The sequence below is a fragment of the Pyrgilauda ruficollis genome, unplaced genomic scaffold (genome assembly GCF_017590135.1).
Source record: "Pyrgilauda ruficollis isolate IOZ18807 unplaced genomic scaffold, ASM1759013v1 scaffold15, whole genome shotgun sequence".
NCBI classification, from domain to species: domain Eukaryota; kingdom Metazoa; phylum Chordata; class Aves; order Passeriformes; family Passeridae; genus Pyrgilauda; species Pyrgilauda ruficollis.
Genome location: NW_024513654.1, coordinates 1171486 through 1193430, shown reverse-complemented (window position 1 = coordinate 1193430; position 21945 = coordinate 1171486). Strand labels below are relative to the sequence as shown.

Here is a 21945-nt window from a genome sequence, read left to right as displayed (position 1 = left end):
TTCTGCCAAGGTCGGGATTAAATGTGTGAGAGGGTATTTCTTGTTGGGACTCAGATGTTTATCAGTTCTTATCCATGTCACAGTCTCACAAACCCTGAGCTCTGCAGCACTTCACTCCAACAAACCAAAACTGGAGCCCCATCTCTCTCTGCAAGGCCTTTTAAGGATAAACTGTCCAATTAACAAATGACACCTCGATTACTTTTACTTTTAACCCAATAACCAACCACCCATGGCCTGCATCACAGTCTCACAAACCCTGAGCTCTGCAGCACTTCACTCCAACAAACCAAAACTGGAGCCCCATCTCTCTCTGCAAGGCCTTTTAAGGATAAACTGTCCAATTAACAAATGACACCTCGATTACTTTTACTTTTAACCCAATAACCAACCACCCATGCCCTGCAATGCAGATCCAATGACACAAAACCACCCAAACCCATGGAGAAGAAGGTGAAGAAGAAGGTGAAGAAGAAGGAGAAGCCTCCACCCCATAACCTCCATCTTGCCTTATATCTATTACTGTATTCTGAACCTTTAAACTCTGAGTTTTCCACCCTGTGACATCACACACTTCTATCCAAACTCCACACCCACAATCCCAGTTCTGTCATTCCATTTTGGAAGCCTTCTCCACGGCCTCAGGTCAATGCAGAGTTCTCCTGGGGGTCAGTGCCTGGCAGCACAGAAAGTCTGGAATTCTCAGTTTCCTACAGGATGGAATTCCCAGAGCAGCTGTGGCTGCCCCTGGAGCCCTGGCAGTGCCCAAGCCCAGGTTGGACACTGGGGTTGGGATCACCCTGGGATGGTGGAAGGTGTCCCTGGTGGTCAGGGGCTCTCCTGGTCACCTGGAGGGGGTTTTTGCTGACCCCACATGCACATGGGGGCACAGGAAGGACAAAACCTCGTGGTGCTCCTGTTGATCAGCCTCCATAGGACACGGAGTTCTCATGGAGCCAGAGAATTCCTGTGTGTTCATTTTTATGTGGGGATTTCACAGCACTTTATAAAGATATTTAACAGCCTAAAACGTTGGCACACTGAAAATTGGGCAAAGTTCACCCACCTCATGTGGGCAGGTTGTGCTCCCAGGCACTCACACTCGCAGACAGTTCAATAACAGGATCTGGCACTGCCTCTTCGAGCTGCTTAAACTAATTAATGCGTTTGCTCCCCGCAGGATGAAATTGAGTTTTCAGATACGTTTCCAAAATGATGTGCATGATTGCTAAATATTTCATTCTTTTGAACTCCTCACGAGTGTTTTGTGTGGGAGCAGAGGCAGGGATTTCTCCCGTGAAAAATGCCTGGTGGCTCTGGCACGTGGATAATCTGTGTCCCTGTGTGTGAGAGGAGGATAATCCGTGTCCTGTGCCAGCCTGACCTCGGGAATTTGGGCATCACTTGGGGCTCTGCAGCTGCCCCATCCTGCCCCAGCTGCTCCGTGTCCAGATGCACTTTTCTCTGGTTTCCCACTGATTCCAACAGGTTCCCAAAAGTTTCAGGTGCCTCCCACCCCAACCTGCCAAAACTGAAGGTAAAAAAGGGATTTTCTGGACTGGGTGTTGGTCATTTAAAAGATGCCATGGGGCAGTGACTGCCCAAGACCCCTGAGCAGGGGGGTTAAAGCTAATCCTGCCAGATTAAACAGGTTAAGGAAATAATAAGGACCAGTTTGATTTGAAACAAACCTTTCTGAAGGAATCACAGTAAACAAAATCTGTTTGCCTAAGGAAACCCTGGTAGCAATCAGCCAGTAACACAACTGCTTGTGCTAATGAACCCAAAGCTGTTAATGTGGTTTCTTCAGTTAAATTGATTCATGAATTTTGAAGAGAACATTATCTAATGAATTTTCTTTGAATAGAAAGCAATTAAAAGGACAAATCAGTCTGATTAACCCCAAAGTCACCCTACTGCCACAAATGGTGTACAGTTTGAAATTATATCATAAAAAACTAGAGCAGATTTGCTATCTATTTGCCCTCTACTAATCCATGTAAATTAATGAACAACAAAGTTAATTTCTTTGATGACCCTTTTCTCGTATCACCTGGATTATGCTGATGTTTAATTTGCTTAATGTTATAATAAAGACTAAACAGATTTTTTCAATGAAGTGATTATCATTCCCTTCAGTTAAGAAGTGATTTTTATTATTTAACACACACATAACGCCGTATGGGTTTCCTTTAAGAACAAAATCACATTTACCTTCCTGCAGAAAGTAATCAATGTGTTTTTTGACAAGTGAAGAAAGAAAATGTTTTTAATCAGTTTGTTTCTTTGCCAGAGTGGGACGCTGAGGCTCTCAGCTGGGGGAAGGGGTCTCTTCTCCTTTTTTCCCCCTTTTTCAGTCACCAGCTCACTCCTGTCAGTAAGTTATCCAAGAGTTAGCTCTTCAGAGCTTTTCCAAGTGCTTTGGAAGAGCAAGAGGTGTTCAACCCAACTCAAATCCAAACAGGACTATCCCTTTTCCTTCCTTGAAACAGTCCTGGGCTGGGTAACACCCTGAGATGCCAAAGAAATCCTCTCCTAATGCATTTGCTTATTCATTATTTCAGCTGTTGGAACACTTAAAGCAATTTGCTGCCGAATTAAAATTATAATAATGGCCGATACATTATAGATATTTTTTTTTCCCCCTGTATCATTAAGGATGTGCAGGACACTCAAGGTCACAGCTAGTCCTTACACTTGGCAGTGTGTGCAGTGCTGAGCAGTAGCTCGGGGGTCCCCACTATAAAATGCAGTCAGCCAGGATAATTCAGAGTTTGCTGGCTCTAGGGCGTCTCTGGCACGTCCCAGCTGAAGTTGGAAATTAGCTGGAGGTGCCAGGCCTTTGTCAGATAGGTACAGCCACTTATTCCTTCCCTTTTAATTTGACTCTATGCTAATTTATACTCCGCCAATTTAATGGGAAAAGCCACATTGTGCGAGCTAACAGGATAATTGTACTCGAAGCAAATTAAAAATATAGGAAAATCAAAGACTTAAATCCCTTTTTTATAGTGATCAGTTACTCCAAGCGCTCTCTGCAATAATCAAGAATTTAAATGTAGTCATACAGGCCACAAGAACAGGACAGAGCACGGGGCTGTTCCAGTTTAAATCACAAAACCGCCATCGAGCCTCGCTTTGTGTTGGGTTTTTTGACTGTTCCATCCTAATTTCTCCAGTCCAGCAACGCTCTCTCCCTCTACCTCGCAGATTCCTTCACCAGGCAGGTGCTGTGGACCCTGCTGAGGGATGTCAAGTTTGGGGAGGCAGTTTCCTACAAGCAGCTGGCAGATCTCGCTGGCAACAGCCGGGCAGCCCGAGCCGTGGGGGGAGCCATGAGGAGCAACCCGGTGAGTCCCGGGCACCTTCCAGCCCAGAGCTGCTGGGAGATGCTGGCTTTGGAGAGCTCTGCAGGCTAAATGTCCTTAGGTTAGATTTATCTGCTCTGAAAACTGGCCTGCCATGAGGAATAAGGCCAGTAAGTGTTTTTAATCAGCAAAAATGCACAGCCCGGCTGAGTGTGATTTATGCCCTACCGTTGGTGGGGTTGGGTTGGGAGGAGAAACGCTTCTGTTACTCACCGGCCTCCTCACAGTTTGTTGTTCTCAAACTTCTTTAAGTATTTTTAGGTTGGGGAAGTCTTTTACCTTCCACATGGGCTTAAATTGGCAGATTATGAGTGCTTTTGGTTGTGTTAAAAACATCCGAGAGCCGCCCACTCTGCCATAAATACAATTCTGAAAACAAGGCCAGGAGCACCCTGGGACAGTGGAAGGTGTCCCTGCCCATAGCAGGGGGTGGAATGGAATGAGTTTAAGGTTCCTTCCAACCCAAACCAGTCTGGGATTCTGGAGGTGAGTTGCCTGAATTTGAACCATCTGGAGGGAGCAGCCCTCTAGGTTAGGCCTGTGGATTTGGGGGAAAAATGTTCTGATGCTAAGTGATCTGTGTCTGTTTTCCCTTTTCTTTGTCTGGGTTTATCTCTTCGGGTGTGTTTATGCACCTGAGTCACCTGGGCTGGTGTGTGAAGCTGCTGTGGTGCTCAGTGGGTGCAGTATGGGTTGGGATCAGCCCCACCCTGGCTCGAAGGGTCTGGGGGCTCAGCTGGTTGTGCCTGCACTGTTTGAGGAGCTGTTCCATCCCTAAACCCACAGAGCCCAGAACGATTCAGGTTGGAAGGGACCTCAGAGCCCATCTCATTCCACAATTCCCCACAGGCAGCACCCATCCTGGGAGACCCACACGGTTCCATGTGGGGTTAAGCTTTGAGCCCACCCTGTTATTTGCAGCATCCATCAGCTGTCCCTGTGAAGCAGTTCCTATCAGCAGTGTTTTGTCAATACCCCGCATTGTACTTGACAATACCAACTATTTTAATATGATGGAATGCTTTCCAATATAATCTGGTGTACATTAAGATAAGGCAATCCAATGCAAACCTACAGGAAACAGTTCTCAAAGAATAACAATCCAGTGTTGTGCAAAAGGAGATGTAATTGCTATCGCCTAGAAATGTACCCAGCTTTGCCCTCAGGCTGCAGTGGAGCAGCAGCATCCAAAGTAGCAGTAACAGCAGGTTGTGGTGTGAAAATTCCTGCTTTTTCCCCTGTGAGGAAGGATGAAAATAGTTCTGAAAATATACAGCAAAGCTCCTGCAATTTTTTTAAATGGGGTCCTAGTTATTATTGCCATTTCCCAGCCCATACCATGGCTGCAGTGGTTTCTGTCCCCAGCAGAAAATTTTTAAGCTATGGTTATAGATAATAATGTATAGCTGTAGGGAAAAGGAGCTGTATTAATATAATACCACCTCAATATTTCATCATAGAAAGCTGATGATTAAAAAAAAAAAAAAAATCAGTGCTGTAATGAGAGTCCTGCCCATCGCAAACCACAATTTTGCTACTGCTCATCTCCTGGAGGTAATCTGAAATTCCATCCATATTCCACATGCAAACACACACACACATTGTCCTTTTGCACTTGAGTGTGAGCAACTGTTCACTGCTCCTGATATTTCCCCCAGAAATGTCTCCGTGGTCCTTCACCTGTGAGCCATCATGTGCAGGCTGGCTGTGTGCAATACACAGGGATTTTATGCATGAAGTGAAAGATAAAGATAAAATGTGGCACTGCAAAAAAAAAAAAAAAACCCTCACCTTTGTTATTTCTGTGTATAAAGACGTCAACTCTTGCGAAAACAGATTTTCTGACCCAATTTGCAGCTCCACCTTGCAGCCTCGTAGAAATCTGATTAAAGAAAATACTGAGAGGACCAGTGTGAAAAAAACACGGGAGGTCAGAGATTGCTCTACAACTACCCAGGGTCTAAACCTTCAGTCCAAACCCATCCCTGGCAGTGCTCAAGGCTTGGATGGGGCTTGGAACAGCCTGGTGTGGTGGAGGATGGATTTGTGACAAACCTGATTGAGTGAGGGTGGCAGTACCAGGAAGAAGGGCCCTTTGAAATAACCCCGAGCTGGGCATCACACTGTCCCTCAAACACTTGGCTAAAATCACAGCCTCACCTTTCTCCACCAGATACCAGCACGTTTTTTCCTCCTGTGAGTCACAGCTTGGTCTTTAATTTGGGTAGAGTGCATTCCACAGGTTTCCCCTTGCAGCTGGATTGCTTGACATAATTCCTGGGCTGACCTTCAGCTCCACGAGAAGGTGGAAGAGGTGCCAGCAGCAGCTGCCTCAGTTCATGCCCAGCACAGGGTGGGGATGGCTCACCTTTCACAGGAGAGACTTCCCAGAGTTTGCTGTGGTTCACACTGATTGCGAGGTCTGTGGTCCTCAAAGGGAACCCATAAAGTTCAATTAAAAATCTCATTAGACTGGTAGAGGAGGATCAAAAAGAAACCACAGAAGCTCATGGGAAATGGAGAATGTTGGGCTGATTAGTCCAAGGCCATCCTAAATGAGTGTTCTTTAAATAAGACATCTTCAGTGGTCTATCACAGCACTCAGAGCTGCCTGTGCTGGGTTTGTGCCCTCTCCAGCTGTGCTGGTCCTTGGGCTCACCCCAGCCAGGGGCACAGCCTGATCCTGGTACCAATCTGCCCTAAACCGAGGATATTGCACCAATCCATCCTGAATCATGGATATAACACTGAGCCAAATCATGGATATTCAACCAAAATGTTTTGAGCACTGGGGGAGCAGTTGTGCATTTGTGAGAAAATTGTGGTGGGTGGATCTGAAACACCGTGGATACATCAAAGTACCAGTGTGTTCATCCACTGAGTCAGGGAATGTCCTGAGCTGGAAGGGACCCAAGGATCATCCAGTCCCACCCCTGTTCCTGCCCAGACCCCCAAAATCCCCCCTGGGCACCCCTGGCAGAGCTGTCCTAGATCTTCTGGAGCTCTGGCAGCCTCGGGGCCGTGCCCATTCCTTGGGGATCCTGGGCAGTGCCAGCACCCTCTGGGGGAAGAACCTTTTCCTACTATTTTCATTCCCAATATCTTTGCTTCCTTTGGTGGCCAGTGATGACCTGAGACCCACGCTGGGTCACATCACAGGATTTGTTTCTGCTGGGGAGGAGCTGGAGACAAAGCAGGGGGTGGAACTGGGTGATCTTTAAGATCCCTGCCAGCCCACGCCAGTCTGGGATTCTGTGACATGAGCAAACCACGAGACTGGTTTTTGCTGAGTGTTTTTTGCTGAGTGTTTTTTGCTGAGTGTGTCTCAGTGTGATCCCTCAGCTGTTTCCATTTTGGCCTGGCTGAGCCAGGCAGATCAGCAGCTCTCCAGCCATGCCATGGGACAGTTCCCTCACCTCAAACTGAGCACTGGGAACAACCAGAGCACCAGAATTCCCTAAAAGCAGTTCAGAGTGATCCATCCAGTGGGCAGGGGGTTTTTCCCCCACCTTTTTTCCCTAAACAAACGCATTCTGGAGGAGCTGGTTTATTCACAGATCGCCAGGAGCGCTAATGACCGGCCCAGCCTTGTTCTGCCACTCACCCAGATGGCTGTTGATAAAGATTTAGCATCATGTTCCAGGTGTCAGGGCTGTCAGTAGTGCTGAACCATTTGACCAGAAGAAAAAACGCACAGGGAGCTATTGATTACAGCTTCTCAGTGTCACTTGTTCACCAGGATTTAGGTATTGATGAGGCTGCGAGTGAAAACAAGCTCTTTCCCTTGTGGGCCTCTACCCAGAAGAACAAAAGCGAAGTTGGAGAAAATATTCAGCTGGTGCCCGAATCAGAGGGACTCCGGCATCGATCCGAGGGCTCCTTCATATTATTTTTTTGTTGGAGACAAATCTCTGGGTTTGGAAGTTTTATAGCGTTTGAGGTAGGGGCTGTGTGTGTGATGGATTCGTGGGGGAGAGGAATTAGATTTCACAGCATGAAGATTTCGGCGGTGCTATAATATTATGAGCTGCTTGGTTATTGATAAAAATTACATTAAATGTAGCTGAGGCATTAAAGCTCCAGACTAGGGTAGTTCTCCCTCTAAAATGTCCTTAGGGCCCTAATAAATTTTAGCAGGTTTAATTATTTTAGTAGGCTGAACGTTGTCACCACAATTAAGCCAAACTGAAGCAATATTCAATATTTTTAAATTACAGCTGGTATGGTCTTTGTACCACTTCTACATCCAGAGCTGTGGAGGCTGACAGATAGGTGCTTGTGTTGGGACAATCTCAGCGTGGAATTCTTTGTTTTGGCCAAGGAAAAAGTGGCATTAATTTCATACCTCCTCTGTTTGCTTGGTGGTGACAGCTCAGCCCCACTTCCCTGTGCTGTGAGCAGGTCCTGCACCCACCCAGGGATCATCCAAGACCCCACATCTGAAAATAAAGTCCTTTTTTCTTCTTTTTCTCCACCAAGATTTATAGCCTCGCCACCAAAATCTGCTGCTTTACTGTGTGTGTTTTTAAAGAATTGCAAATGAACCTCAGAGATGTTTTACAGTGTATTATTATGGCTTTGTCACTCAAGCCAAGCCTCCTGCAGGAACTGCGGGGAGTGTAAAGGCAGAGAAACCCCAAACCAGAAAAACACTTGCAAAAAAACCCCCAATTTCTTTGAAGAAGTCATAAACCTACTGTGGGATGTCTTGGCATGGAGCAAAGCTTTTATTGGTATTCACTGGAGTTGTCACAGATGGATTAATCACTTGTGGCATTGCCACCTCCAAATAAAGCAGATATTGGAAGCTTTTTTTTTATTTAAACCCTGATCAACAATCAGCACCTATGTGTATTCTCATTTAATGTGAGCTGAGATTAAGATTTTAAATTTCAGGCACTGAAATTATTTAGGTAAACTGAAAGAACACCCCAAAAAAACCCCTCTCAATTTATGGTCTGGCCAGCAGCTGTTCAGCTACTTTGGGGTTTGTGTATCCCAGGCTCAAATATACCACAGAGCTTGAACTGTATGATTAAATGGGATTAAAATAAGTGAGGGCAAAGTGTGCAATTTGTCTGTGTGTCTACATAGAAACAAATTACAGTTTTTGACTTGAGATGCCCAGATTTGTGAGAACTGCCCTTTTGGGTGAGCGATTGTTGTCCCAGCTCCACCACTGCAGTGCCATTACTATGCAGTTACCAAAACACACCCGTGATTAGAGATGATGTATGGCAGTTTTTATGGTGTGTACTTCAGCTATGATAATCACCTGTAATAAAAAAATTTTTAAAAAAAACCCCACGTTTATGTTCTCCTCTGCATTATCAGCCCATTATGTAACTTCTGGCATTGATTTTGCAGAATCTGTGTCGTGTGGTTATAAATGATAGGGAGTAGAAGGCAGAGAGGGAAAAAAAAAAAAAAAAAAGTTCTTAAAATTGGTTAGGTTGGAATCAAACTTCTCCTGTTGGAGGTTTTAAAAATTCACAACCCATTTTGGATTGACTTGCTGCTAGATAATAAATAGTGCCTTGGTCTTCCAGAGAATTTCTCCAGGATGCACATGGAGGTGCTAGAGCAGGAAGATCTCCTGAGGAGCTCAGGCACTGGGACCCCTTCTCAATAATCTATTTTTTCGCATAAATCTTCTAGCCCTGTGAGGATCATGGTGTTCCAGAATGGGTTGAGTGGGAGGGGACCTTAAAATTCATCCCAGTGCCACCCCTGCCATGTCAGGGACACCTTCCCCTGTCCCAGGTGCTCCAGCCCCAGTGTCCAGCCTGGCCTTGGGCACTGCCAGGGATCCAGGGGCAGCCACAGCTGCTCTGGGCACCCTGTGCCAGGGCTGCCCACCCCCCCAGAGAGCAGTTCCATCCCAGTGTCCAATTTAAATCATCCTTCATGTGCATTTTGGGTCTCTGAGGCTTCATTCCCCACCCTGGGCACAGAGGGCTCAGCTGGCACAAGACTGCAAACCTGGTGCTGCAGGGAAGGTTTTATATATGGCATTTAATATCTCAGGTTTATCCTTTTAAAGACTTTACATCATTTTTTATGCATTAAAATTCCTGTCCGTGCCTATTTTTCCCTGAGAGCTGGGGTGGTCTCCAGGGGTGCTCGGTTTGTGCTCTGCCCGGAGCGTGGCCCTGACGTGGCAGCTCCGTGTCCCTGCCAGCCCCGTGCCACACAGCTGCTGCCTTTTAGATTCCAGACTGTGGAATCACAGCATCATTCAGGCTGGAAAACACCCAGCCCATGGAGCCCAGCCCGTGGCAGATCCCCACCAAGGCCACATCCCGTTGTTCCCGGCTCCCCTTGTCCTCACCCTTTGCTCCTCCCGGCTTTTGGGGTGTTTTGCAGATCCCCATCATCATCCCGTGCCACAGGGTGATCCGCAGCAGCGGGGACAGCGGGCACTACGGCGGGGGACACCTGATGAAGGAGCGGCTGCTGTCCCACGAGAAGCTGCAGAAGGAGAAGCTGGCACGTGCCGGGGGATGCTAACCAGGCACGGCGCACAACCGCGGCTCCTTGGCTCGTAACGAGCTCTCGGAGCGCCCAGCAGAATTCAGGGAAATGGTAAATATTTGAGTGACATATAAATATAATGCAACATCCAAAGTGAAATGTGTGGTGGCACCACTATATTAAAAAAGCGGGATGCGTCCTGGGGGAGGCAGCTCGGCTGCCCTTTCTTGTTTTTACATTTTACAGCAGAATGACTACAGCGATCCAGGCCTGTTGTGCATGGATTTTGTTCCCATCTCCAGCCCTGTTTTGTTCTATTTTTAATGTCCATTAAAGCAGGGATAAGGGAGTGGGAGGGACGTGGCAAATGTGAGGTGGAAGCTTCCCCCTGAGGAGGTGTCTGGCTCAGCCTGGCACGCTGGGCCCTGCCCAGCTCCCCCTCCCCAGTTTGGGGCATAAAATGGTTTTTTACCTGAACAGGAGTTGAGGGAGCGCAGTGAGATGTGTGCAAAAGCAGGCAGCTGTTGAATGCCTTACTCCTGCCTTTTCTTTTTGGACGGGGAGATGGGAATTTTTTTTTTTTCTTTTTTGTGTAGAGCAGGGGAAGAGATGATCCTGACAAATTGTGTATTTTGGATAAGCAGTTTGATTAGCCAAATTTGACAAAATGCTGAAAGCTCAGTGTAGTTGTTTCCTTATCAGCAGCACATTCCTTTACCATTTGAGTTTTCCTTCAGATTTCCATGTTTCTCTGTTTTCCAAAGCTTTATTTCCTGTAACCTCTCCACTGGAAGGATTCAAGAGACATTAAAGTTAAATTTTGAGGTGGTTTTAGCAGGGTTCTCTGCGAGTACGAGCCACCAGAAGCTGAAATTTCCAGTATGGGAATCATAAATTGTAACATGGAAATACTGATTTTTTTATGTGTTTTATCATATTTTCATGGATGTCTCTTTAGAAAGGCCATTGCTGCCCCCCAAAAATTATTGTGTGGCAATGCGTTAGTTAATGCAGGATTATTGATACCTCGGAATTACTTCAATAAAAAAACTGCTTTGCATGTGCAAGTGTCTTTGGGCCTGTTTATAAATAAAACACAGGGTGTGATATATGGGGAAAATAAACTATACCCCACTGTACAATATAAAGCTGTATTTTTATCAAGGGTTTCTCGTGGCGATATAAAGCACAGAAGCAAAGCTCAAGTGGTTTGTACGTGTCACCAGAACCCCGAGATAAAAATACAGCCTTATAATATGTACAGTTTGGGTGTATTTTATTATTTCTTTATATCTCTAATACATGCTGCCACCAAAAGCAGGCGGCAGCAAAATGTCAACTTTAACCTTTCCCACATCTGCATCCCTCAGTGGGTTTTTTTTTTTCAGGTATTTGGGCTTTTTCGGGGATGTCACTTTGTTTTTGTGGGGAGGGGGAGTGCTGGGATTGGGGCAGGTAATGCCTTTCCCAGGGAAACAGCCAACTTTGGGAGGGAAATCCTGCTCTGGGTCAGGGATTCAGGGTGGGCAGGGGCAGGCAGGGATGGGGCAAGGAAGGGATGGGCAGGGACAGGCACGAGGGGACAGGACAGGGATAGGACAGGGACAAGAAGGGACAGACAGGAAAAGGGCCAGTCAGAGATGGACAGGACAGGTGGAGGTGGATGGGGGGGACAGGAACAGTCAGGGATGAACAGGGGACAGAGAGGGATGGACAGGGGGACAGGGACAGGGACAGGAAGGGATGGACAAGGTAGGGATGAGCAGGGACAGGCACGGGGGGACAGGACAGGGACGAGAAGGGATGGACAGGGAAAGGGACTTGGACAGGGTCAGTCAGGGATGGTGGGGGACAGGTGGAGGTGGACAGGGACAGGGATAGGGACAGGGACAAACACAGTCAGGGACAGGGCTAAGGACAAGGACAGGGACAGAGAGAGGGACAGGGCTAAGGACAGGCACAGGGACAGAGAGAGGGACAGGGACATTCAGGGACAGGCACAAGGACAAGGACAGTCAGGGACAGGCCTAAGGACAGGGACCGGGACAGGGACAGGGACAGGGACAGACGCATTCCAGGACAGGGACAGGGACAGGGACAGGGATAGACACATTCCAGGACAGGGACAGGGACAAGGACAGTCAGGGACAGGGACAGGGACAGGGGCAGGGACAGGGACAGGGACAGGAGCAGGGACAGGGACAGGGACAGGAGCAGGGACAGGGACAGGGACAGGAGCAGGGACAGGGACAGGGACAGGAGCAGGGACAGGGACAGGGACAGGAGCAGGGACAGGGACAGGGACAGGAGCAGGGACAGGGACAGGGACAGGAGCAGGGACAGGGACAGGGACAGGAGCAGGGACAGGGACAGGGACAGGAGCAGGGACAGGGACAGGGACAGGAGCAGGGACAGGGACAGGGACAGGAGCAGGGACAGGGACAGGGACAGGAGCAGGGACAGGGACAGGGACAGGAGCAGGGACAGGGACAGGGACAGGAGCAGGGACAGGGACAGGGACAGGAGCAGGGACAGGGACAGGGACATTCAAGGACAGGGACAGGACCCGGACAGGCGGTGCAGTTCGCGCGCTGCCCGACAGAGGGCGCGCGGCGCGGGGCTGGGGGCGCGGCGGGGCCGGGACCCCCCGGGTTTGGGGGTCTGGGGGGGCTTGGAACAGAAATAACCCCGGGCACCCGAAAATGCACCTGGCACTGGTGAAATACATGTGTTTGCGTGTGTACATGTACATAAATACGCATACATGTATACATACGTACATCTATACATACATATATATAAAAGGCAAATTATAGAGATAGATAAATTATATATATAAAAATATATAGAAGATAAACAAAGTTGTAATAAAATAAAATAATGCAGCGCCAAGGAGGTGCAGGGATTTGGGTTTGGGTTGGGTTTGGGTCGCTCTCTGCCCCCAGAGATGCCCGGGGTGCCCATCCCGTGGGTGGGGTTGAGGACAATGTCTGGAGCTGATGAAACACCCCACACCCTCTACATGTGACAAACCAGCCCCTGCCCCCTGGCTGGCACCAGCGTTGTTGTGCTTTTTTCCTGGGAATTGGCTTCCCCTGCCCTGCCAGTGCCCCCATCCAGCCTGGCCACGCTCTTGGCACGTCCTGGCCTGCAGCATCCCAGACCAGCACGCTGCTCCAGCCCTTCCCAGGGCCAGGGATAATGAAAGATTCAAAAATAATATTTGTTTTGGCAGAATTACATTGAGAATGAAATAGATGCCCTTGACCAGGGAAGAAACTGAATTTTGCAGCAGGTTCTTTTTTTTTTTTTTTTTTTCCCTTACAAACAAGCTCTGCAGGCAGTCCAAGGCAAGTGGGAATATTTTAGAAGGACTGTCTTGTATTTCCTGCATCGGATTTGCAGCAGAACTGCAGCCACACTGCTTGTACTGTTCGATGAAAAATGCAGATTCCACCCCATGTATCAATCCCAAATGGAAAAGGGCCCCAGGCTCAGGATTGTTACAGATCACTTCCATGCACGCCGGGTTTGCGGCGTAATGAGCTCAGACTGGAGGCATCTCGAACAGAAAAACGATTCATTGGCGTGGTGGGGACCTTTTTCGATGTGTGCCCGAATTTCCTGGCCTGTGGAATTAGAGGAATTAGTCATCTGATCGGGGCGAGAAAGATCTGGCCCTTCAGAGTTTCCATTTCATTTTTTTAAGCAGTTCTCAAGCATCGGGAACTTTTTTGAAGTGATAATTGATATTTTCTTTATCAGTGGAATTGCTGTTGTTGGTAGGACACATCACTTTCCAAATTATGTTAAGTCAGAAATGAGCGGTGATTTTAAATTATTGTTTCTTTCTATTACTATTATTATTTGTATTATTATCATTATTACTATTATGATATTTAAGATCCCTTTCACCCCAAACCATTCTATGTTACTATGATTATTTCTTCTGGAAAATCACAGATTTTAATCATTTTTCCTCCTATTTTAAATGTATATTTTATCTATATATTTATAGATAATTAAATGTATCTATAAATATTGTGTTGCACCCAGCTCCAAGAGACCTGCTATTAACATGGTTATTTATTAGGAAAGGTGATGTTGCAAAGCTGCTTCCTTAAAGAAAATGCAAAAAATGATTAAACCTTTAGAAAATTCCTTAAAAACTTACAGCACAATATCCCAAGGGGAATCCTGGAAGATTTAGGGACTACTTCAAGAATAATTTCCCGATAAGAGCCTTACAAGAATGCAAAACCCCTTGAAGGATTGCGTTTACAGCTTTAATTGTGCTCGTTTTTCTACCCTCGGAGAAGGGCTGGGAGCTGTGGGGCCGTGCCCTGCGCTCCTCCGGAAAAACAAAGGAAAACCTCCCTGCCAGCCCCGGGCTGCCCACTCCAAAGGTTTGGGCTGTGCTGCTCGGGTTTCCAAAAACCTGCAGGGTGTGAGGAGCAAACACACACCCGGCTCTGTGCCTGGCAGCAGGGGCAGTGCTCCCACTGCTCAGATCTTCTTCTTTATTCCTCTTTTTTATTTTTTTTCTCCTTTTTTTTTTTCTTTACCCTTTTTAAAACTTCTTTTTCCTCTTTACTTTTTTTAATCTTTTTAGTTTTCTTTTTTTATCTTCTCCTTTTTCTTTTACTCTCTTTTTTCTTCTCTTTTTTCTCTTTTTCATTTTTTCTTTTTTCTTTTTCTTTTTTTTTCTTTTTACTTTTTCCTTTTTTTCTCTTTTCCCTTTTTCTCTTTTTACTTTTCTTTTTTCTTCTCTTTTTTCCTATTTTTTTCTTTTTTCCTCTTTTTTCTTTTCTTCTCTTTTTTCCTATTTTTTTCTCATTTCTCTATTTACTTTTATCTCCTTACTTTTTTCTTTTTTCTTTTCTTCTCTTTTTTCCTATTTTTTCTCTTTTCTCCTTTTTACTCTTTCCTTTTTTCTTTTTTCTTTTCTTCCCTTTTTTCCTATTTTTTCTCTTTTCTCTTTTTACTTTTCTCTCCTTTTTTATTTTTTCTTTTCTTCTCTTTTTTCCTATTTTTTTTCTCTTTTCTCTATTTACTTTTCTCTCCTTACTTTTTTCTTTTTTTCTTTTCTTCTCTTTTTTTCTTATTTTTCTCTTTTTTCTTTTTCCCTTCTCTTCTCCTTTTTTTTCCCCCAGAAGCCACGTCCTCACAAAACCTTTTCTCCCCCCCTGCCCTCAAACCATCCCCCTCCACGTGCTCGCTTTTTCCCACCCCCATTTTTCCCACACACCGTTTTTATCCAGCCACCACTCCCCTCCCTTCCCCACTCTTCCAAACCCCTTTTCCTCTCCCCGTTATCCCCCGGGGGGGATCCAGGACGAGCATCCTTGACCCCACCACTGCAGGCTGGAGGCTGAGGGAGGGAAGCCGCCTCATTTTGCTGCTTCCCCAGCGGGGTGATGTGGAAATGGGGAGCCGGGGCTGCTCCCCAGCCTGACCCCGGGGAATTTGGGGCCGGAGGAGGTGCCCAGCCCGGCCGGAGCCGGGGAATTTGGGGCCGGAGGAGGTGCCCAGCCCGGCCGGAGCCGGGGAATTTGGGGCCGGAGGAGGTGCCCAGCCCGGCCGGAGCCGGGGAATTTGGGGCCGGAGGAGGTGCCCAGCCCGGCCGGAGCCGGGGAATTTGGGGCCGGAGGAGGTGCCCAGCCCGGCCGGAGCCGGGGAATTTGGGGCCGGAGGAGGTGCCCAGCCCGGCCGGAGCCGGGGAATTTGGGGCCGGAGGAGGTGCCCAGCCCGGCCGGAGCCGGGGAATTTGGGGCCGGAGGAGGTGCCCAGCCCGGCCGGAGCCGGGGAATTTGGGGCCGGAGGAGGTGCCCAGCCCGGCCGGAGCCGGGGAATTTGGGGCCGGAGGAGGTGCCCAGCCCGGCCGGAGCCGGGGAATTTGGGGCCGGAGGAGGTGCCCAGCCCGGCCGGAGCCGGGGAATTTGGGGCCGGAGGAGGTGCCCAGCCCGGCCGGAGCCGGGGAATTTGGGGCCGGAGGAGGTGCCCAGCCCGGCCGGAGCCGGGGAATTTGGGGCCGGAGGAGGTGCCCAGCCCGGCCGGAGCCGGGGAATTTGGGGCCGGAGGAGGTGCCCAGCCCGGCCGGAGCCGGGGAATTTGGGGCCGGAGGAGGTGCCCAGCCCGGCCGGAGCCGGGGAATTTGGGGCCGGAGGAGGTGCCCAGCCCGGCCGGAGCCGGGGAATTTGGGGCCGGAGGAGGTGCCCAGCCCGGCCGGAGCCGGGGAATTTGGGGCCGGAGGAGGTGCCCAGCCCGGCCGGAGCCGGGGAATTTGGGGCCGGAGGAGGTGCCCAGCCCGGCCGGAGCCGGGGAATTTGGGGCCGGAGGAGGTGCCCAGCCCGGCCGGAGCCGGGGAATTTGGGGCCGGAGGAGGTGCCCAGCCCGGCCGGAGCCGGGCAAAAAAAAAAAAAGGGGGGGTGGGCAGGGTTTTTTTTTTTTTTTTTTTTTTTTTCCCCTTACAAACAAGCTCTGCAGGCAGTCCAAGGCAAGTGGGAATATTTTAGAAGGACTGTCTTGTATTTCCTGCATCGGATTTGCAGCAGAACTGCAGCCACACTGCTTGTACTGTTCGATGAAAAATGCAGATTCCACCCCATGTATCAATCCCAAATGGAAAAGGGCCCCAGGCTCAGGATTGTTACAGATCACTTCCATGCACGCCGGGTTTGCGGCGTAATGAGCTCAGACTGGAGGCATCTCGAACAGAAAAACGATTCATTGGCGTGGTGGGGACCTTTTTCGATGTGTGCCCGAATTTCCTGGCCTGTGGAATTAGAGGAATTAGTCATCTGATCGGGGCGAGAAAGATCTGGCCCTTCAGAGTTTCCATTTCATTTTTTTAAGCAGTTCTCAAGCATCGGGAACTTTTTTGAAGTGATAATTGATATTTTCTTTATCAGTGGAATTGCTGTTGTTGGTAGGACACATCACTTTCCAAATTATGTTAAGTCAGAAATGAGCGGTGATTTTAAATTATTGTTTCTTTCTATTACTATTATTATTTGTATTATTATCATTATTACTAGTATGATATTTAAGATCCCTTTCACCCCAAACCATTCTATGTTACTATGATTATTTCTTCTGGAAAATCACAGATTTTAATCATTTTTCCTCCTATTTTAAATGTATATTTTATCTATATATTTATAGATAATTAAATTTATCTATAAATATTGTGTTGCACCCAGCTCCAAGAGACTTGCTATTAACATGGTTATTTATTAGGAAAGGTGATGTTGCAAAGCTGCTTCCTTAAAGAAAATGCAAAAAATGATTAAACCTTTAGAAAATTCCTTAAAAACTTACAGCACAATATCCCAAGGGGAATCCTGGAAGATTTAGGGACTACTTCAAGAATAATTTCCCGATAAGAGCCTTACAAGAATGCAAAACCCCTTGAAGGATTGCGTTTACAGCTTTAATTGTGCTCGTTTTTCTACCCTCGGAGAAGGGCTGGGAGCTGTGGGGCCGTGCCCTGCGCTCCTCCGGAAAAACAAAGGAAAACCTCCCTGCCAGCCCCGGGCTGCCCACTCCAAAGGTTTGGGCTGTGCTGCTCGGGTTTCCAAAAACCTGCAGGGTGTGAGGAGCAAACACACCCGGCTCTGTGCCTGGCAGCAGGGGCAGTGCTCCCACTGCTCAGATCTTCTTCTTTATTCCTCTTTTTTATTTTTTTTCTCCTTTTTTTTTTTCTTTACCCTTTTTAAAACTTCTTTTTCCTCTTTACTTTTTTTAATCTTTTTAGTTTTCTTTTTTTATCTTCTCCTTTTTCTTTTACTCTTTTCATTTTTTCTTTTTTTCTCTTTTTCATTTTTTCTTTTTTCTTTTTCTTTTTTTCTTTTTACTTTTTCCTTTTTTTCTCTTTTCCCTTTTTCTCTTTTTACTTTTCTTTTTTCTTCTCTTTTTTCCTATTTTTTTCTTTTTTCCTCTTTTTTCTTTTCTTCTCTTTTTTCCTATTTTTTTCTCATTTCTCTATTTACTTTTATCTCCTTACTTTTTTCTTTTTTCTTTTCTTCTCTTTTTTCCTATTTTTTCTCTTTTCTCTTTTTACTTTTCTCTCCTTTTTTATTTTTTCTTTTCTTCTCTTTTTTCCTATTTTTTTTCTCTTTTCTCTATTTACTTTTCTCTCCTTACTTTTTTCTTTTTTTCTTTTCTTCTCTTTTTTTCTTATTTTTCTCTTTTTTCTTTTTCCCTTCTCTTCTCTTTTTTCCCCCAGAAGCCACGTCCTCACAAAACCTTTTCTCCCCCCCTGCCCTCAAACCATCCCCCTCCACGTGCTCGCTTTTTCCCACCCCCATTTTTCCCACACACCGTTTTTATCCAGCCACCACTCCCCTCCCTTCCCCACTCTTCCAAACCCCTTTTCCTCTCCCCGTTATCCCCCGGGGGGGATCCAGGACGAGCATCCTTGACCCCACCACTGCAGGCTGGAGGCTGAGGGAGGGAAGCCGCCTCATTTTGCTGCTTCCCCAGCGCCACCAATCCTCTCCCTTCCCCACTCTTCCAAACCCCTTTTCCTCTCCCCGTTATCCCCCGGGGGGGATCCAGGACGAGCATCCTTGACCCCACCACTGCAGGCTGGAGGCTGAGGGAGGGAAGCCGCCTCATTTTGCTGCTTCCCCAGCGGGGTGATGTGGAAATGGGGAGCCGGGGCTGCTCCCCAGCCTGACCCCGGGGAATTTGGGGCCGGAGGAGGTGCCCAGCCCGGCCGGAGCCGGGGGTCTGCGCTCCATCACTGGCGGCCGGGATGCAGGAGCTGGACCAGGAGGTGCAAATTGACGTGAGCGGGATGCTGGCAGCACCTCGGGCTGATGAAAGGACATTGTTAAGGAGCCCTTAACGTTTCTCATTAATGGCTGGCGTGGGCGGGTGAGTTTTTTTGAGCTGAAAAAAGCCAGAAGACAAAAAAAAAAAAAAATTCCACCTGGGCAGTAATTAAGATCGATCCCGTGCGCGGATTTATCAATTTTTAAAACCTCTTTAAGTGCCTTATTTAGTTATTTTAAACAGGGCTTTTTATTTGTTGCCGTGAGTTTTCCTGGAGGAGCTGGGAGCGTGGGGGGCTCCTCCTGGGCTCTCTCCCTGATCAGTCAGCAATAAAGGGGATGCTGCTCCGTGCCTGTGGATGCTGCCAGGTGCCAGGGCAGCCCATCCAGCGCCGGGGGTCTCGTTTGAGGTGGAATTGCTTTTCTTTCTGCTGAAGTTGTCGCTGCAGATGGCAGCAGGGCAGATGAGAGAGGAGCCCCTGCTCGCTGGAGGAACGCGGAGGAAGATGAGGGTCGAGCCCGGTGTGGGGGCTCTGCCCAGCTCAACCCAACTTAGGCCCCGGCCGAGGTCAGACCGGCTGGGAGAGGTTGTGTTTAATTAAAATAACCCTCAGCGTGACCCCGAGTGCAGGGCTGCTGGGAGCTGGTGAGGGAAACAGCTGCAGCCCTTTTATCTGAGGACGAGCCACGGCGCGATGATGTAATTTTCATTTCCGATGGGCGCCGGGGTGACCTAATTCCACACGGAATCTTGTCTCTCACTTCAAAGTAGGGCATCGCAGCCGATCTGGAACTTGGCTCCGCTCAGCCTCTCCCAGCCCTGCCCAGATCCAAGGCTGGAGCACCACGGCAGGATTCCGGGAGTGGGAACCCCAAGGGGGTTCGGATCCAGATTTGAGTCAAATCTTTAAAACTCTGGTGAGCAAAAGGAAAACCCATTGTACTTCCATTGGTGAAGCCTGGGACGTTTTGGAAAATTGTTTTTGTTGGTTGCCCAGAGCAGCTGGGGCTGCCCCTGGATCCCTGGCAGTGCCCAAGGCCAGGCTGGACACTGGGGCTGGAGCACCTGGGACAGGGGAAGGTGTCCCTGACATTGCCACTGTATGAGCTTTACATCCCTCCCAACCCAAACCATTCCATGATTCTGTGATTGTACAGCCTTGTTCTCATGGCTGAGCCTTTCCAGAAGGTTCAGTGTTGATTATGACCTGTGATTTTTAGAAGCATAAACCTCGAACACGATCCTTATTTCCGCTTTCATGAATCAAACACATTTTGCGTGCTTTTGATACCAATGAAAATTGGTTTCAATCAGCACGGTAAATGCAGGTTGAATTTTGGGTGGCAATGGGCACACAAGCAGCCTTTCAGTAGTTAATGACAAAGTAACTGGTGGGAGGAAATTATTCCTTCATAGTGCCCAGAAAAAAACATCCCTTTGTCCTGCCTGAACAAAACGCTCATGAGCAAAAGTTCATCACACAGCCATTTCAATTTTTACTTAGAGAAAACTTTCCCATCAGGGACCCAGGTCGGCACCTCACCCAAAGTGTAGGTGGGCTGGAGCTGTGTGGGCAGAGCCCTCAGGAGGCTCAGGGCAGTGCAGGAATTACTGGAGCCCTGCAGCGTGAGCTGCTGCGCCAAAGCATCATTTACAGACGGAGCCAACAGCGCGTGATGGCAAACTTGGTGTCCCCCAGCTGGAACGTGGATGATGCCTCAGTAATCAGCTGGGATGGCTGGAAGGCAGCTCCTGTGCCCGGCCCTGTGTCCCCTTTGGCTCCTGGTGGCCCCTGCCCCAGGAGGAGGAGCAGAGGGAGGTGACCCCACGGGCCAGCGCCGTAATTCACAGGGAGCCAGCAGAGCTCATGTCCCAGCCTCGCCCTGGGCAGCCAGGGACACCAGCACAGGCACCTGGTGCTGCCAAAGGGCCCAGCAGGGTCAGGGCTGTGCTGAGGACACACAGAAAATGACTTTTATTTTATCTAGAACCTGCAGAAGTTTGGCCTTAACACAGGGCTGAGCCATTGTGTCTTTCACTGGTTTTGAAAGGCTTTCTGAAATGTAGCCTTTTTCACATAAATAAATTTTGAAACATGTAATATTTTACATATTTTAAAATTTATTTATGTGAAGAAGGCTACATTTTTTATACAGAGTGTCTGTGTGTATAATAATACATAATGTATAAATCAATTTGGAAGGAGTGTGGTGGGAACCCCTCTTTGACCAAACATCCAACCAAGGCTGGATTTCCACTGCTGGAAAGGTTTGTTTGGGCTGGGTTTTTTCAAACCTTTATCCAAATATCATCCTAAGCACCCACTCAGTGGATCAGAGGATTGACCACCAGTGGTGAATGGAGATCCAGCCTCTTCAGGAGCTCCATGCCTGCAGTTAGGAGCAGCATCAGGAGAAGTGGGTTAGGAGAGAGGATCTCAATCTCTGCCTAACCAAATGTCCTGTTTTTGTTAGGACATACAATTCGTGATCTCAGAGCTGTTGTGCTTTTTACTTTCTGTGTAAAAAGTGAGGAGGAAGAACCCCAGACATTCCCAGTGGCTGTGACAGATGGGTGGCAGAAGGGATGGGATTTTGTCACAGAATAGTGGGGAGATAGAAAACTATCCTGATTTTATCTATTAAAACTTTTATCCTGGACAGTGTTTTTAGGACTTTTGAATTGTTTCTTGCCAGTGGCAGTGAATCAATAAGAGAATATCAGGCTGAATTTGGTGATCTGGGGAGGAATGAAAATACCGAGCTAAGAGGGAGCAGTGTTGGGTAAAACTGGCTGGAAACTTCAGAGCCAAATTGTCCCCAGACATCAGAAAATGGTGTGCTGCAGTTAACAGAATTACAGAATCGTGGAATTGTTTGGGTTGGAAGAGACCCTGTAGCCCATTCAGTTCCAGCCCCTGGGCAGGGACACCTTCCCCTGTCCCAGGTGCTCCAGCCCCAGTGTCCAGCCTGGCCTTGGGCACTGCCAGGGATCCAGGGGCAGCCACAGCTGCTCTGGGCACCCTGTGCCAGGGCCTGCCCACCCTGCCAGGAACAATTCCTAATTCCCAATATCCCATCTGACCCTGTAGTTCATGGTATCTAATCTAAACATACTCTCAGTTCAGCCCCTTGTCCTGGCACTCCAGGCTCTTGCAAATCATCTCTCTCCATCTTTCTTGTAGGTCCTGGAAGCTGCACTTAGGTCACCCCAAAGCCTTTTTAAATGCATATCTGCATTTCTCTTTTACCTGACAACACCCACAAAACTCCTCCAGCCCTCTTGCACAAGCACAGCAGAACTTTTCAGAGCACACAGCCCCAGT

General features: G+C 48.0%; 1 protein-coding gene across 2 annotated transcripts in view; it reads left to right on the top strand.

The window, feature by feature from the left end:
• The window catches only part of MGMT (O-6-methylguanine-DNA methyltransferase), a 139297-nt gene extending 128391 nt beyond the window's left edge, over positions 1–10906 (top strand). For both annotated transcript variants that reach the window (XM_041461647.1, XM_041461648.1), the window contains exons 5-6: positions 3211–3350; positions 9735–10906. In XM_041461647.1, coding sequence (XP_041317581.1) covers positions 3211–3350; positions 9735–9878 — 284 coding nt within the window. In that variant the 3' untranslated portion in view covers positions 9879–10906. The remainder of the gene's footprint in view (positions 1–3210; positions 3351–9734) is intronic.
• The last annotated feature ends 11039 nt before the right edge of the window (positions 10907–21945 follow it).